Source organism: Camelus bactrianus, chromosome 5, assembly GCF_048773025.1.
Source record: "Camelus bactrianus isolate YW-2024 breed Bactrian camel chromosome 5, ASM4877302v1, whole genome shotgun sequence".
NCBI lineage: Eukaryota > Metazoa > Chordata > Mammalia > Artiodactyla > Camelidae > Camelus > Camelus bactrianus.
The window spans coordinates 45712874-45730117 of NC_133543.1; the positions used below are offsets into that span (position 1 = coordinate 45712874).

At 34.9% G+C, this 17244-nt stretch overlaps 1 protein-coding gene across 1 annotated transcript; it reads left to right on the forward strand.

Annotated features, from left to right (window-relative positions):
* GCA (grancalcin) lies at positions 1–16887 on the forward strand. The gene is made up of 8 exons (XM_010971383.3): positions 1–212; positions 3925–4098; positions 6558–6627; positions 10371–10414; positions 10695–10842; positions 13046–13159; positions 13732–13790; positions 14443–16887. The coding sequence occupies exons 1-8, from the start codon at positions 186–188 to the stop codon at positions 14467–14469; spliced, it is 663 nt and encodes a 220-aa protein (XP_010969685.2). The 5' UTR covers positions 1–185; the 3' UTR covers positions 14470–16887.
* Positions 16888–17244: the final 357 nt, after the last annotated feature.

Below are 17244 nucleotides of genomic sequence, written 5' to 3' on the forward strand. Positions count from 1 at the left end.
CAATCCGAACCGAGTAGGGCAGGGCTGGACTCCGGCAGGGAGGGAGGGGATTGGTTTCGGGGAAGGGAACCGCGCATCAGGAGCGTATTTCAGCCTCACCTGCGCCTGCACCTGCACCTGCGCTTTTCTCCCAGCCGGGCGGACGCCGAGTCGAAGGGTGACGACGCACGCTCGCGCGGACTGTCATGGCCTACCCGGGATACGGAGGAGCGGTGAGTCCTGGCCGCTTCTCCGCGGCCTCCGCCCCCGCGGGGTGTGGCGCCCCGGCGGGCGGTGCCGACGTGCGGGTCCGCCCTCGGTGGATCCTTGCTTCCTTCGGCCGCCTCTGGTACTCGGCGGCGCCGGGACTCCTCGCAGTGCTGGAAGCCGAGGCCGGGGCCCAGCGGGAAGCTGCAGGTGTCCTGGTCCCTGAGGGCCTCTTAGGCGAGTCCTTGTGGAGCCAAGGGTGTGGAGTGTTTTTAGAAATTTCTTCCCTGGAATGAAGGAACAAAGCATCCTTTTTCTTGTTCTAGTGATCTTTTGTGGTCCACCCTCCCTCCAAGCCTCCTCTCCCATTTTTCCCCAGTTTTGCTAGACATCCTTTCTGAATTTTTTGACCACTTCTTTTTTTCTGTTCTTTATGTTGCTTGTGAATAAATTAAGATACGCTAAATATCTTCTGATGTTTACTATTCTATCAAGGGCAATTTGTCCTAGACTTTTTTGGCAGGTGAGAGGGTGGTGGAGAGGGTTATTCTTCCTTACATAGCTGTTTATCCTGCTTCACCTTTGGGGATTGTAATTGTTATGGTAACAGGAAATAAAACAAAATTTAAAGTTTAAACTTATATACATATTTTTATTTTACGTAAGTAATGTGTGATCAGTATTTTCAAGCGTAAAAATACATCTTAAGCATAGAACACTTACACGGGTGAGATATTTACGGAAGAAATAGAATAAAAAAGTGAGTTCCAAGAATAAAAGGAAAAGGTACAATTTCTAAATGTTCTAGAAGAGCCTTTTCATCTCTCTCTCTTCTTTTGGGTAAGAGCAAGTATCAGGTCATTATGGTATGTAGATAGCAAAGGATACCTTCCAAAGAGTGAGGTAAAACTTTATTTGTAAATGTCAAGATTTACAGTATGTTAGGCATTGCATTCATTACAGCTATTTAAAGTTAAGAACTTCATTCGTCAACATAAAATGTGGGGAAAGGTATATAAGTTTTCAACATTCTTTTAGAGCTAGAGAAGCAGAATGTTTGAAGAACACTGACATAAGGTACAGGTGGTATCCTGAGGGGTGGAGTTCTCTGCACTGGCCTCTCTCTTGTTTCCTTTCAGCCTGTTGTGACTTACTACACATCCTATATGTGCAGGTTCTCCACAGTTACAGATTATATGATCTAGTTTAACTAAAGTTACCCTCACAAAATGAACACATAGTTTGAAAATTTCTGGGAAGAAACCTAGGATCCAAGATAATACTAAAGATTCAAAAATGTGCAAAACAATATGAAAATGACATTGCTGACACTTTTAAATCCAAGCTTTTCTTTAGTTACATCACCAGGTAATGACAATGATGACCTAATGATCATCAGTTTTGACTTTGCAACTATCAAGAAGACAAGTTGAAATATGAATTTTTAGGGATTAACCTCGTAGGCATGGGACCAAAGTTTCCCTCCACGTGGGCCCCTCTACATGGGTCTTGGGCTTCTTCAGGTTGGCCATGTTCTAAGAGAGAAACTGAAACTGCTAGTCTTCTTAAAGTCTTAAGCCTGGAATGGATGTGATGCAGTTTCTACCTTATTCTACCAGATAAAGCTGAAACAGGCCCAGCCCAGATTCAAGGGAGTGGAGAAGTCTGCGTTTGCAAGGGAAAGGTGGAAAAGAATTTGCAATCATCTTTAATCTAACCACCACCACACTCTCACATTTTTGGATTTTGGAGAAGTTAATGCTGCAAGTCAGGAAAGAAAGGTAGATAGAAGGTTATTCTTAAGGCCAGATTCTTCATATAATGCTGCTTGCCCGACTTCAGTTAGAAAACAAGTGTGTTGAATCCTCAAGGCGCACGTGGAGATGCTCCAGTAGAGGGTCTGTGCCAGTTTTTTTGGCACCACCTCAACATTAGCTTTTCACTAGTACGCTGATAGTTTGGCCTCTCTTCTTAGAAAAAGTTTTTTCAGTTTTTCCTCCTTACGTGAAGCTTAAGGGGGCGAGGGTCTCCAGTAAGCCTTAAGTTCTTTAATGTGCCCTAGGCCCTGATTGCCCTCCATGTCCTTAGAGGCCTTGGAACCAAAGTCTAGGTGTTTGTTTCTGCCTCAGAGCAAAAGCTGCTTATCTGTTACCTCTGTGTCTAGACTTGCCCCAGATATGGGCCTGGAAGTTTCCCCCTATCAATGAGGTGACTTAAAAATAATATTTTATGCAACTTTTGATTATTTTTATTGTTAAGGTTGATCATATTATCCTAGTCTGCCCTTACTAGAAATAAGGTGTTTTTTCCTTGAGTCAATATTTGTAATTTATATAATTTGAGGAGGTCCGTTTCATCTTATTTTCAAATATGTTGGTAAAAAGATGTTCAGAAGCATTTGTTAGTATATTTTTAAAATTTGAATTCTATTTGTGGTTATATACTCTCCTTTTTTATGCCTGAAACCAACCTGCCTTTTGATGGTCTGTCTCTTTTCAAAGAAGCAACTTTTAAACACTTTAAAAAAAAATGTGTTATATTGTTTTAATGTTTATCATTCCCTTTCTTGTACTTCTTTGCTTCATAATTTAGTTTTTGACCACCTCCTTGAGCACATTTCCTGGAACTCCTCATACCTTTTGCCCTCGCCACGTGCCCTCTGCAGCTTTTTAAACTGCAACAAAAGGCTTCTACTTTTTCTTCCATTATACTTGGGATTTTGTTTCTCTTTTTGCCTTCTGTCAGTCTCTGCTCATCCTTCAAACTTGCAGGTTCAGGAAGATTTTTGTTGCAAATGGAGTAATGAACAATGCTGATACTTCTGCCTCCTCCATACTCATTAAAAATACTGAGTTAAATCTCTCTCTAAGAGATAATGTTAAAAATGTTTACCAAGTTCCAAAGTGAAGAGAAGACAGAAACCAGAGCCATAGCAGGGGACAGACAGTATGGAGTGAGATTATCTATATTTGACTCATGGTCTACTTCTTACTAGCTATTTAACCTTAACTAATTCAGGAAACTTCTTGAAGTTACACGTCCTCAACTGAAAAAAGAACATAGTACTTTCATACCTCGCAGGGTTGTTGGGAAATCACATCGCATGGTGGAGAATACTTAGAACAAAACCAGCGATACAAAAAGCTGTCAGCAAATATTAGCTGCGTATGATTCTCATCAGTATCCTTGTTGTTGGTATTCTCATTCTCATTAGTTTTGAAGAGGACTGTTGCTGAAGTTATCACTTTGTTGATCTGTTCAGTAGTGTCTTGCTTTTTAAAAAATAAGTATTTTCTGGTGGAGGGGCTGTTTCAGCCCCGTGCAGTTTCCCGTGATGAGTTCACAGTTTCATTGTAGCTACCAAGCACTCTTCCTGTGGATGTGCCTTTAGGTATACTGCTTCTGACTTTTACCGTAGGTGAAATTTTCCTGTATTTTTTACTTTTTGTTTCTGTGATGATTGTACACACTTTTAAAATTATGCCTTATTCTTAAAGACTAGAGACTCCTTTTTTCTTTTACACTTCTTTTAATGTTGGAGCACATATATTAATGAGAGCTGGGTTAGGTGATGCAGGACATCTAGCAATTTGTAGCTGACAGCTTTTGTGATAGTGGGTTTGGGAGCTTTCAGTAACTCGATTTTTTATTTTCAATGGACTTCTCATAAATATTTTCTTTTCAACCAACTTCAGTGGATATTTATATTAATAACCTTCTCCCTTTTCACTCTTACAGTTTGGAAATTTTGGCAGTCAGATGCCAGGAATGCAGATGCAAATGGGACAGCCGATGCCAGGAACAGGGCCGAGTGTGCTCCCTGGTGGATACTCTGGACACCCAGCTTATCCGGATAATTACTCCACAGCGGGAGACCCCATGTGGACATACTTCACTGCCGTTGCTGGCCAGGTGAAATGCTAAATATGTACCACAAATAGCAGTTCTAAAAAATGATTGCCCTTTTATTTATTTTTTTTATTTATAAAAAATGTCAACTTTTTAATTTAGTGTATCATTTAAAAATACATCTGAAATTTGTACTTACACTTATCTGGACTAATTTTCTTCCTAAGATCAGAGAGGAGGGTAATCATAATTATCTCATTAAAAGTCTGATGTCTAACACATTGTTCCTTTGACTCAAGGAAGGAACAGGGTGGTGCGTGGAGCCTGAGCCAGGTAGGCTCTGGGCAGGAGAGAGGGACGTGTAAATCTCCTTGGAGAAGCTGGGGCAGAGTATCAGAAGGGAGACTTGTAAATTATGGGTGGTTCTGGGAAAGTCTTGAAGGTAAAGCAGATCAGGAAAAGGTAAAGAAAACAGGGCAGAAAAGAAGTTCAAATACCAGACTGATGAGCAGAGACAGAGATTCACACTTGAGTCTTAGTCATAGTCCATGTCTCTTTTCTTTTATAGTGGTCAAGAAAGATTTACTGAGCAGTGTGAATTTCATAGAACTTTGATAACATTTCTCATTCATTATTCATTCACTTAAAAACATTCACTAGGTCCCATATGCTTTTCTAGAAATAGAGGAGATAACAGAATTACGCCATGTGGCAGATGCTTTGTTTTGGCTACCCAAATTCCATTCAAAACCTCCTTTTCCCTTTTTGTACGTGGCAGAGGTTGGGAAGTCCTAGTACCGTGATACTCTGCCGTATTTTTTCTCTTGGCACTTCTTACCATCCACTTCTTACTATCATACGGAATTTCTGCTTTATTGTCTCTCTTTCACCACTAAAATGTAATCTCTGTGAAGCTGAGAAATTTATTTTGGACACTGTTTGATACTCAGTCCATTTAATGGTGCTTGAACATCATGTTAGGTTGCTCAATAAATAAATACTAAATGAATTAATTTCTTGTTCTTTCTAATTGGAAGGTATCTGTTCATTTGTTTCTCTACGTTTTCTTAACATTTCAGTGAGTGCTCTATGAAATTATTTCATCTTGTATGAATTTGTTCTAAAACAGTTGATTTTTGTGGGCTGTCTTTCTGAACATTAGATTTTCCCATCTATTTTGGAGTATTGGTTCCTTAAACTGATTCTGAGTGTTTTGTTTTTGTTTACACCTCGGAGTTATCCCTTCCTCCTCCCATGTCACCCTTCCCTGTCTAGTGGTTTTGTGATTGTCTCCACCTAGATTGTGTCCACGATCATATTTCAGTGAAATATGAAATCCCTTGCCTTGAGTTAAGTTGTTCTACTAAATACTTGGGTTTATCTTCTCAAAACAAGCAGATTAAAAAATGATAAGTAAACTGGTACATACTCTAAATCCTAAAAAATGTAAAATCATTAAGATAAATCTAACAGGTTTGATAAACCTAAATGGGGTCAGGATCAAGAGGCAAATGAGGTGAATGGTGTAAACACAGGATCAGAGCCTTTACTTAAAAACTGGATATTTAGTCATCACAGACTTTTTTTGCGTTAATTTTTTTTTAATCTTGCATTGACATTATTGTGATTACTGAGCTTTTTTAAGCTTCCTTAAATTTAAAGTTTAGTCTCTCAATTACTTTATAATGTTTATAATATTTCTCAGAAGTAGTCTGTAACAGTTTTTTCTGTTTATTTCTTCAGTCTCTTACAGATTACATATTTTAAATTTGCCTCCTTGATCCTTTCTCAGAGCTATATTGTTTTGAATTTGTGACAGTGTATGTGATGCTTCCAAATAAATTATTCTACTCTTTGTTTTTGTAGAAAATAGAATGAGGTACTGAAACATCACGAGAGTATTCGGCCTGTTTCACTTCCATTGTGATTTCTATTTGGCGTTAAAAAATACTTTTTCTCCCTGTAAGAAGATCAGACAAGAATGGGCAAAAATCAGAAGAACAGCAACAAAATGCAGGGGAACTCTAAAATTTTGCTGGGGATAATGGTGTGAGGGAAAAAGATATTTTCTCCTCCCAGTTAAAGATTCAGTATCCTTTAGAAATAATCTGCCCTCAAAATGGGCATGAAAGGAAAGTTACTGAGACTTTTCTGAACATTTTAGCATTTTTAGGCATTTTTCTAAATATTTAAGTAGAGGTATAATGATTCTCACAAGGTATTATTTTGCACCATTGTAGGACAGAGTGATTATGTTATTTTTCAGAAATAGAGAAAATAAATTATATTTGAAATGCTTGAATAATTGAATAAAATTTGATTGTGAAAAATTACTCACGTTGTATGATGTTCTCTAATGTGCCTTTGCCATAAATGATTATCTGTGTAATTTGGTAGTTGATAATAGAGTAATATTTTGAAGAATGGATATTTTATTGATTGGCCTAGAACAGCCAATTAGCATTTTAGTATGCTTTTAAACAACTGATTTTATTAATCAGGTTGTAATTATTTTTTAACAGGATGGTGAAGTGGATGCTGAGGAACTTCAGAAATGTTTAACGCAGTCTGGAATTAGTGGAACTTATTCTCGTGAGATCTTTTTTCCCCCTGTTAAAATTGGACTAGGAAATTCATTTTCTAACTTTTTTGTTTCCATACTAAAATATTAAAAAAAAATTTTTTATCACAGATGTGCATACACCTAGTTTAAAGAGTCAAAAAACTCTGCAAGTTTGTTATGAAAACACTGTTCAGTGTGTATTGCTGCCTCCCCAATGTTAACCACTCATAGGGGAAATCTCTTTCAACTCTTTCAGCCAATTCTTTTGAAATTTGCTTCCATATCTCAGATTAGCTTGCTTGTATCACTATTGATTTTCAATTTTAATGATTATCAACTGTTAAGTCCTGCTATGGACTATGAGGATTTAACTCTAATCCATGCCCCTGCACTCCACACTGGTGACTGGAGCCCTTCCCCTCCGCCCATCCATGCAGTATAGCTATGAAGTAATTTTCCTTAGGTCAGTCATCGGTATTTGCCTTTCTGTTACTATCTAAATGCCCTTCCTGAGTCTTGTGACAATATATGATTGATTTTCCTTTTTATGTAGCTTTCTGTTTTTTCTGAAATCAGTCGTCATCCTGGAGCTTTCTGCTGTGCTCCCTGCGGCTGTCATGCTAACATTCCTTCACCATCATTCTGGAGCTGTCTTTCTCTCATTGGAGCTCCCCTTTATTCCTTCTCTTGTCTTTTTAAATTCAATGAAATATAACATTAATTAGCTTCTTAGTAGAAGAGTGCATGGGAGGTAAAGTTTTTGAGAGTTTATCTGAAAATGCTTTCATGCTATCCTCTGAATTAGGTGATTGGCCATGTATAGAACACCAGATTACAAATCATTTTCACTTAGAATTTTGACAGTGTTGCTCCATTGTTTGTCACTTCTATTGTTGCTTTGTCTTTTTGTTTCCTGCCTGTATGCTGTTTGTTTTCACTCTGTGGAGGCTCATGAGATCTCCTTGTCCCTAGTGGAAATGCCACAGTAATGTGCCTCATGGGGTGAGGAACTCAGTGGTCACTCCCAATCTGGAAACTCATTTGCTTTAGGTCTGGGAAATTTTCTTCAGTGATGTTTTCTCCATTTTCTTATTCTGGAGAAAGAAAAATTACTATCTTTTGGACTGGATCATCTTTCTTATCTTTTCTCTCCTGTCTCTTGTTTTCCTCTACTTTTGGGGAAATTTCTTCAACTTTGTTTTCTAGACCTTGTATTGAGTCTTTCATTTCTCCTACTATGTTTTTAAAATCCAAGAGCCTCTGGTTTTTTTTTTTTCCCCCCATGAATGGGATGTCTTCCCTATCTCTCTGAGATTGTTAATGTATTTTTTTTTTAAGTTTTTTTCTTCCTCAAATTTTTTTTTTCAGTTTGTTTGGATGTCTTTCATGTTAGGTACTTTTCTCAGGTATCTGATGATCCTTGGTTGCTCATGTTTAACTAAAATGCTGGTTAGAAGCTCTGAGAGCCTGGTTAGGTATTAACTGTAGACTTCAAAGCCTGGTAGTTTGACTGGGAAGTTTGTCTTACAACACTGAGCTTCAGGATGTTAGGGATCTCCCCTCCAGGCTGGTTGTCTAGGTGATCTTCTGTCTGGAAAGGAGGAGGGAGGACTGAGCAGGGTTCTCAGTCTTCTGTGAATTGTCATTTAATTTCCTTGTTTTTCATAGATAGCCCTGTCCTGAACTGTGCCTGGTGTCCTGCAGTGCACAGACCTCTCCAGAGAATAAAACCCCAGCCATCTGCTGGTGTGGGAGTAGACATGGCAGCCATCCCCAGAGCAGAAGCAAGGAGGGGATTTGGGGCTCCAAATGCTCCCTAAATAGACATCAACCCATCCTTCTGTTTTTATCTCTACATTCACACCCATTTTCAGAAGTACTGCCAATTCTTAAATGTTTAGAGTCTTCTCCAGGATAACTAGGCTGCCTCTCGGCTTTTCTTATGGCAAGCTCAGGAAGCCACTTTCGCAGATCTAGGTTGTCAACTTATGTCCGTCTACTTTTCCAACTTGCAAAATCTTGTTCCTTTGTTTCCTCTCTCCTTCTCTTTTTCTCTAAAGGATTACTACTTAGAAAAAAAAATCAGTTTAATTTTGTCCATTCTAATGGGGAGAGAGTGAAAATCTGTCAACTTTCCTGAAAATTCTCTCCCTCCATTCTTTGTCAGAGGTATTTAATCTTACATATACTTAGTCCTATTTTGAGACTGATTGAAGATCTGCTTAGTCAACGACTCAATTTTTGCCATTTACTATCTTCCATTCACATTCTCCCACTTTGAGAATGTGTGCCATGTTAACTCTAAAGCAAATCAGATGCATTTGCCTGACAAAGTGATGGAATGCCATTCCAGAGATTTCTCATGTAACTCCACTCTTCCCCTCCCTGCCTCAGTAGTTTTTGTATGGTGAGCCCTGGCTCCAATCCTGACTCTTCTACTTAGCTCTGTGAACTTAGGAAACTGTATCTTTCTGGGCCTCAGTTGCTTTATTTGTAAAACCTGTTACAGGTTTGGCACGTTTATGTGAAATCATGAAACACTCACTACCTGGCTCAGAGTAAATGCTCATTCAATGTCAGTTGAAATGCCAGTCTGAAAATACTGTAGCCACCTATCCTGATATTGACACCAAATGAAACAGTTAAAGACAAGCCAGCTCTTTTAACTTGTGGAATGTTTTATAATTATTGGGTCTAAAACTTAGAAATAAATTTTTTTCTTTATAAAAATATCAAAATATTTGATCATATAGTATAGCATGAAATAAAATAATTTTAAGCATTTTAAATTATTTATTCATTCATTTATATAAAGGAGGTATTGATAAGAACTTTATAAACTTGACTGAACTGTACTGACCTAGTATCTCCTTTATCAGGACTATGTATAATTATTCTTGGGAGCAATCAGCATATTAGTTGAATATAATTGTGATAAGGATTAGAAAAAGTAAATTCTACCTAGTGATTCCATAGTTGTTGTTCTATAAATATAAAAATGTTAATATTTCTAATAACCCCTGATTTTGAGATAGAAAACTATCTTACTATCTTCATTTCTTCTTCCTTTCTTTTTTTCCTTTATTTCTTCTTTCCTTTCCAAAGGGAAACAGTTGCTTCAGTTCTAAAGCTCATCTTTTTTTCACTTGGTCAGTTGTAATAACTACCAAATGATTTACCTACGTCCAGTTTCATCTTACTTTACCCTGTAGTCTATTCACTGTCAACTAATGTTTCTGAAATGGAAATTTTAAAATTGCCCCTCTACTCCTTAAAATCCTTCAGTGACTTCCATTGGTCTAATTCTTTAGGGTGGCATTCAAGACGTTCGTGACCTGGCCCACATCGGCCTTTCTGAAGTCATCATATGCCTCTCCTTCCCATTTACCCCTGGCTTTAACTTAATCTCTAACACTTTCAAGCTTTGTGATCTCAGTATGTGACAACTTCTACTTAAACCTGACTCGGCATTTGTGTTAGGAAGACTCAGGTCCTCCTTTTCCCCTGTAACATTAATTTTCAGTTATTCTATAATTGCTTATTTAATTACCCCAACCCCCTTACTAGATGTGAGTAGTTTGAAGGTAGTAGTTTTTATTTTCATCTTTTTTTTTTTCTTTTTACTATGCATACCTAACATTCAGAGTTTGTTCATTGGGTGATTGTGTACTTTTGGCAATTTTTAAATGTTTTGTTTTGAAAATAGAAGTTGTTATAATTTTATGTAAATAAAATTGGGCAGAATTCAGTCCAAATAATAAATGTTTTATAGCCTTCAGTTTGGAAACCTGCAGGATTATGATTGCCATGTTGGATGTATCCTTGAATAAAAACAGAAAATACTAGAATATAGAATAATTGTTTTCTGAATATTAAGGCAATTGTTAGATATAAATGACCATAGTAAACTAGAGAGTTTAACAGTACTTCATAAGACCCTGTTCGAATTTTATTCTTTTCCATTTTCACAAAGAAATCTTTATATGCTGAATTTGGCTAACTCTTGCAGAGCATACTTAGAGTTTTTTAATTGATGATTTGGGTCAGGTAGATTCTCTTTGGTATCAAAATTTATTTTTTTTAATAAAACCATCAGAGAGATTACACAGGAAAAATGGGATTTAATGAATTCAAAGAACTTTGGGCAGCTCTTAATGCCTGGAAGCAGAACTTCATAACTATTGATCAAGACAGAAGTGGCACAGTAGAGCCTCATGAATTGAATGAAGCCATTGCTGCTATGGGTAAGAAGATTAAAATTCTTTAGAATCTATCCAGGTCATCTTTGTTCTTTGATCAGATGAATCATAATTGTTTCAATTTTCTAAGTAATAAAAGTGTATATTATTTTTACCAGCTGTTGCCCAATTTGATTTCAGGGTTGTAGGTACATTCTGATTAAAGACCTTTAACAAAACCATTTTATTTATGAGTTTTTCAAAAGATGATCTTTCATGCATTCTGGTTGATAAAAACAATTTCTGAATTTCTTCTGTTGAGTATTCTTAAATTTATTTTTCTAATTGTTCATACTCAGTTACCATTTATATTATATACTTTTGTAACTTGGTAAGATTTCTAAATTGACAGTAAGGGCTTATCTCAATTACAAGTCTCCATATCACTGTCTAGCTTTCTAGCAGTAAAAACCAATCTTTTTCTTTGTTTTTCTTCTTTTTTTATGTAATGTAGAATACACAGTAGATACCAAAAAACCTCAAAATGGGAAATCTTCATTTTAGAATATCTTAAAAGAATGTAACTTTACTTTTATTATACATATCTCTGAAAAGCTAAGGTTCTCAATCTACTTTCTTTCAAAAAGTGACAATATAAATGGTGTTTAACTTGCTTACACTTAATGCAGTTTTAAATAGTTTTCTTAATTGTGTTTACTCTTGTGATTTTATTTACACTCATTTCTAAACAGAATGCATTTGTAAGAAAACTAACTTTTTGAAAGATTTTAACTTTCAGAAATCTGAACCAAATGTAAATTATCTCAAATTCTAATTTATAGTGAAAGCTATGATTAGTTTTGTTATATAAATATTTTGATTTAATAGGTGGTCATTCTAAGGACAGTTCTGGCCACATAAACATGTATAGTTCAGTGATACAGCCTTCATACCTAATGAGTTAAACTTGGTTCGTAATTCAGCATAATGTTGGAAAATTAATATAATTGTTTGTAAAAAAGAAAACCACCAAAAATTTCACATAGGCAATTGGGTGTAACAAAGAGGTATTCTGTATTATTCAGTTAAGGTCTTCAGATATCTTTTAAGATACTCAGATTATTTTGCTGAAAATACTGTGGAAAACCTTACAAATTTTATCGGTACCACACCCAGATCATCTCTCTATTAGGAAGCTCAGAATTCATTTGCATATAATTATATTAGCCTACACATTCAATTTACTTCTTCTGTGAATTTATACCATTCCTTTCATTTACCTTTAGCAAGTTTCCTGGATTGTGTTTTATTATAGCTATGCATAGAATTATCTTCTGTTGCATTTATTTTTATTGTTTTCCTCTTTGACTGGATTAGTGTCTTTTGTCCAAATTCTTTAGTAATATATAAAGATAATAACTCTAGGCCAGCATTCTTCACAGTAAAGTGTACACATCCCCTTAAACACAAAGGACCATCTGTCGGGGTAAGCAGGTAAAATGTATTAATTTATATTCTAATTTTATTCCATTTTTAAAAATTTCAGTTTCATATATATTTAAAAATGTAAATAATCAAATAGTAATACAGGTATAGAATTTAAAACTAAATTGATACACATGTAATGGGAGCGAATCATCCAAAACTTTTTACTCATTGAAGTACACAATCAAAAACTTTGGGAGACCAGAGAGCTAGACAACAAAGAACCAAAGAAATAGTGAGAAAGCTGTGGATAAAATGAAAATCTGTGAAGAAACAAAATATGGGTTAAGGACAAAAAGGAATAACATTTTCCTATTTCTTCCCCCTCTGATGATCCTCAAATTTTCTTTGGCTATAAAAGACACTTGAAAGTAATATAAACAATGGAAAATACAGGATTTGAATGATAGCAAAGATCACTAATAATCTTTTTTTTGATAGTCTTTAAAGAACTATAAAATTACAGGGTTGAAATAAATGCTTTAAAACCTGTGACCTACACTAGACATTATTTCAACATCAAATTATATTTTGAAAACACAAAGATAATTATTTTCTTTTTCTTGTTTTGGCTTTATTACAAAGCTAGAATTGTATGTACCACTTAACTGTTAGTAACAAAGACTCTAATCAATTTCAATAAGAGTGTGTTTTGTTTCTAATACATATTTTTATGTAATGAATTTTGAAAGTTAATTTGTTTTGTGACTTAATGCATTGCTGCTGTGGTGTTCTTATAGTGTTTAGTTTTAGAAGTTTTAATCTGTCAATACCTTTTTTATAGGTTATAGGTTGAGTCCTCAAACGTTAACTGTTATTGTTAAACGTTATAGCAAGAATGGCAGAATCTTCTTTGATGATTATGTTGCTTGCTGTGTGAAGCTTCGAGCACTGACAGGTATGGACCATTAATGGGTACAGTATTATGTAGTTTTTTTTCTTGAATGATGTCCCTCATTTTCTTCACTAAGTTAATAATATTATTTACTTTACCCCTTTAGTCACTATTAAATCTAATCAGAGTTTTAAGGCTTTAAAAATTGAGGAATATAAATAGTGAAAAATTATCTTAGCTCACTTTGGCAAAGTCTTTTTAATGTCTCAGTTGCCTGGGACATAAAATCACTTAAGATTTAATTGAGTATGAAATTACTCATTTTTTTAGTACCTGAGGACACCAAATATTTAAAACTATAGATTTTATTTTATTTTTTTAATTGAAGTATAGTCAGTTACAGTGTGGCAATTTCTGGTGTACAGTACAATGTCCCAGTTATGCATATACATACATACATTTGTTTTCATATTCTTTTTCATTAAAGGTTATTAAAAGATATTGAATATAGTTCCCTGTGCTATACAGAAGAAATTTGTTTTTTATCTATTTTTATATATAGTGGTTAACATTAGCAAATCTCAGACACCTATAGATTTTAACTTATAACAAAAAAAGTAATTTTTTGTTTAAAGATTTCTTTAGGAGAAGAGACCACTTGCAACAAGGTGTTGTGAATTTCGTATATGATGATGTGAGTATCCTGGGTAACACTTTTGATATTTTTACTGGGTTCTGTGGGTGTTTTTAGTTTTCAAAAAAAATTTAAGTGATCTCCAGTATCAGTACTAGAAATAAAATACTTTAGAGACCACATTCTTTTTCTATATGTTTCTGCTTAATGCAAATGTAAGATTCAATACTGGTACAGATACCAACTTGACTTTATATTAAACATAAAAGTACTTTTAAATTTTATGACAGGCTTTTGGCAGTTTATCTTCCAAATCATTTTTAAGGGCAAAACTACCATTATTTTTTAAAGAGTAATTTACTTGTGGTGATCTTTCTTCTAAGAGAGAGAGGAAATTTTCATCTATGATAGATTATAGAGCTGTTCATTTTTCATTTCGAATGGTTGCTATTAACCTGATTCCAGGATTTTTTTCTTTTTAAATTGAAGCTGTAGGAAAGGTTACATTTTACACATGCTTCAATGTTTCAAGGTTTTGTTTTGTTTTTGTTATGTGGAAGTTTAACTATATATACCCTACTATACATACTGGTTTCATCTACAAGCCTTGGAAACTCAGAATTTCTCCTGTGAAAACGCTTCTGTGGAATATAATTAATCAAAACCAAAAACCACCTGTTGTTACCAGCTGGTGATTTTGCTTATGTATTAGTTTTTGCAGGGCACTATGACAGTCTGAATATCTAGAATTTGAAAGCTGAAGACATACTGTGAATTTCTCTGCTTTGAAGAAATGGACCGGACTACTCTGAATTAACACTTTGAGGGCTTTTCCATGTTCCTGTCTGTTAAATCTCTTCTCTTTCTATGAGTTTTTACTTTAGCTCACAGTACAAAGCAATAAAAGAGATGTTTTGTATTTGAAATTTTATTGCTTTTAGTAAAGTGATAACTTCATAGATATCTGCATAATGAATATTGGTATATGATTAAGTGATAGAAATCCTCTTAGCTTTAATTTTTCTTCCTTACTTACAAGATAGATTGTATAAGAAGCCAAATGATGAAAGCCTAGATAAAGCTAATTTATACTTAACTGAAGGTTACAAATTATACTTTGAAATTTTGTTTGTAGTTGTTGGAGTTTGAAGGTGAACCAGAAGGGGAAGCTGAGATTTTGTGCCATATTTGTCATGGGGTTTGTTTTTTGATCTCATAATCAGAGAACAGAAACTCATGAGTCTTCGCCTGTGAAGAAGAAAATTGTAGTTCCTCAAATTTTATCTTAAATCACTTCAGATGGACCTAAAACTAATAAATTTGTTCACCATAAGTTAATCTATGGTGAAATAAAACTGCAGGAGGCATTTTTTTCCCTTTAATTTTCTGCAGTGTAAATTTTTCTTCAATATGATTTGTTGTCTTCTGTGGGAAAAAAATTCTTAATAAACGTAACTTTTCTCTGTGCACTTTATATAACCTAATGTGGCATTTTCCTCTAAATCTAGATGTTTCTGGAAATGGCAAATTTTTAATGATTGTCAATATTTAAATTTGTTCTTTTAAATGAAATTATTTATACATAATGCTTTTAACTGTTTACAAAGTTAAAAAAAAATCAAGTAATCTACCACTTTGTTTAAATGTTCAGAAAATATAAGTTTGTCTTTCCTGACAACAGTAGCTGGTGATCTGGGCTTTAGTAAATCAGTAAGTCCTTACCAGTAAGTTCCTACCAGTAAGTATAACGTGGGGTCCTGGGCGCGGTGGGCAGCACAGCAGTATTTCTGAGTTGTGTTGCTGCTAGAGTTACAAAGTGGGGTCGTCAGGTCTGGAGCATTTAAGCTTCCTGGAGAAGCTGTTGTAATTAATCAGCCCCTTTCTTGGCAAACAACCCTAAGTCTTTATTTCTTAATGAAGATATAATAAATCACATATTTTTCTTACACTTTAACTAAACTATCTTCCAGCTTAAAGCTGAATACAAATTGACATAAATTTTAACATTGCTGATGACCAAATTAATATATAGTTTTTATAAAACTCCATGTTTCATAAAAAATGAAGGATGAATAGCCGTATCTTGGAAAAAAACCCTTTCATAATATAAACATGCAGAATTTTAAATCAATTTTCACTTAAAAAAATCCTAGAAAGGAAGTAATGTATACCATGTTGATACAATTTTGTATAGTTAGCTGTCAAATTCATCTGGTCAGCTTTATAAAAATGTGTGAATAAATAATGCACACAATTTTGTCCTCTGGCTGTTAATTTTTTTTTCATAAACATATATTTGATAATGTGAGAGGATGTTAACTGAGCCATAAAAGGTACAGAATTCTTATTAGAGGTGTTATAGTAGAAAGCTAATGCAGACACACTGTATCATTCACGTTGAGTAAAGGGTGGTAATACGACTCAGCAGCATGGAATCTTAACATCCAGTTTATATAGCTGGTGGAGTTACGGTGCTGTTCTGAGGTCAATTACAATTTTCCTTACTTGGAGGCTCACAGTTGAGGTAAAACTTTAAAAATGGCATGATATGATTCATACAAGTTTTGCCAATGACACTTTGTGTTAGAACTCTTTTCCCAGTTCTGACTTATCCTTTCCCAATGGTGTTCCTGTGACTTTTGGTGATAGGAGGTCTGTGAAGAAGGAGTTTCCATGGCCAAACATGTTTGGGAAAGTCTCACCTTCCTCAGGGAGCTTAATAAAGCCTAAGGTTCATAAAATCTCATTTAATTTTATTTGACTCAGTCTTTTCCAAACTTTTTTGACCACAGAACCCTTTCTCCAGCAAAACTAATGTTGCATGCCAATCCAACCCAGTTGTCAGATAGTTCTTTTGCACTTATCGTTAGATAGGTAATCTTATATAAACATTAGTCATAGAGAATTTTTTACCAGCATTCTCCTACTGTGACTCACATTTTAATGCTTTTAAAATAACTGATGTAAACAGACACCCATTACTAAAGTAAAAGTTAAATAGTTTTATAATTAATATGACGGGAATATGAATGTAGTGTGCTAGCTTGTACTGGTTAACTCATGCCCCAGTTTTCTTATGATGATGTAAATTATTGAATAATGTACACTCTTCATGTCTAAGTGCTTTTATTTATACAATAAACATGTTTCCATGTCATTTTGAGAATTTTTTAATAAACATTCAAATAGCTTGCTGTAAAGTTTTGCATCATACAAAATCTGTAACATATATTATGAGATGCTTCAGTTCAAGTAACAGTGCAGTAACTCGCCGATGCCTAAAAGATGGCCAAATGATTAAATGTCAGGTATTGCACTTCTAAGTGGCAGTTTACACATTTTCAGTTACATCAAGGGAATCTTAATTTGGTCAACTTTAAATGTAATTTCAAGAACTGTGCTCATTTGATCTATTAAGCATGCATTCAGAAACAAAAAGTAATAATAAAAAAGTCAAGTGATATGTTTATTCCCAGAAAAGTCATTTCCCCTGGAAGAAAGTAAATTTTTTTAA

Coding starts and splice junctions, on each gene's coding strand:
- GCA (XM_010971383.3), top strand. CDS start 186: ATGGCCTACCCGGGATACGGAGGAGCG. Junction 10,415..10,694: donor TTATGATTGCCATGTTGGAT/GTATCCTTGAAT, acceptor TAAAACCATCAG/AGAGATTACACAGGAAAAAT. Junction 13,160..13,731: donor GAAGCTTCGAGCACTGACAG/GTATGGACCATT, acceptor TTTTGTTTAAAG/ATTTCTTTAGGAGAAGAGAC.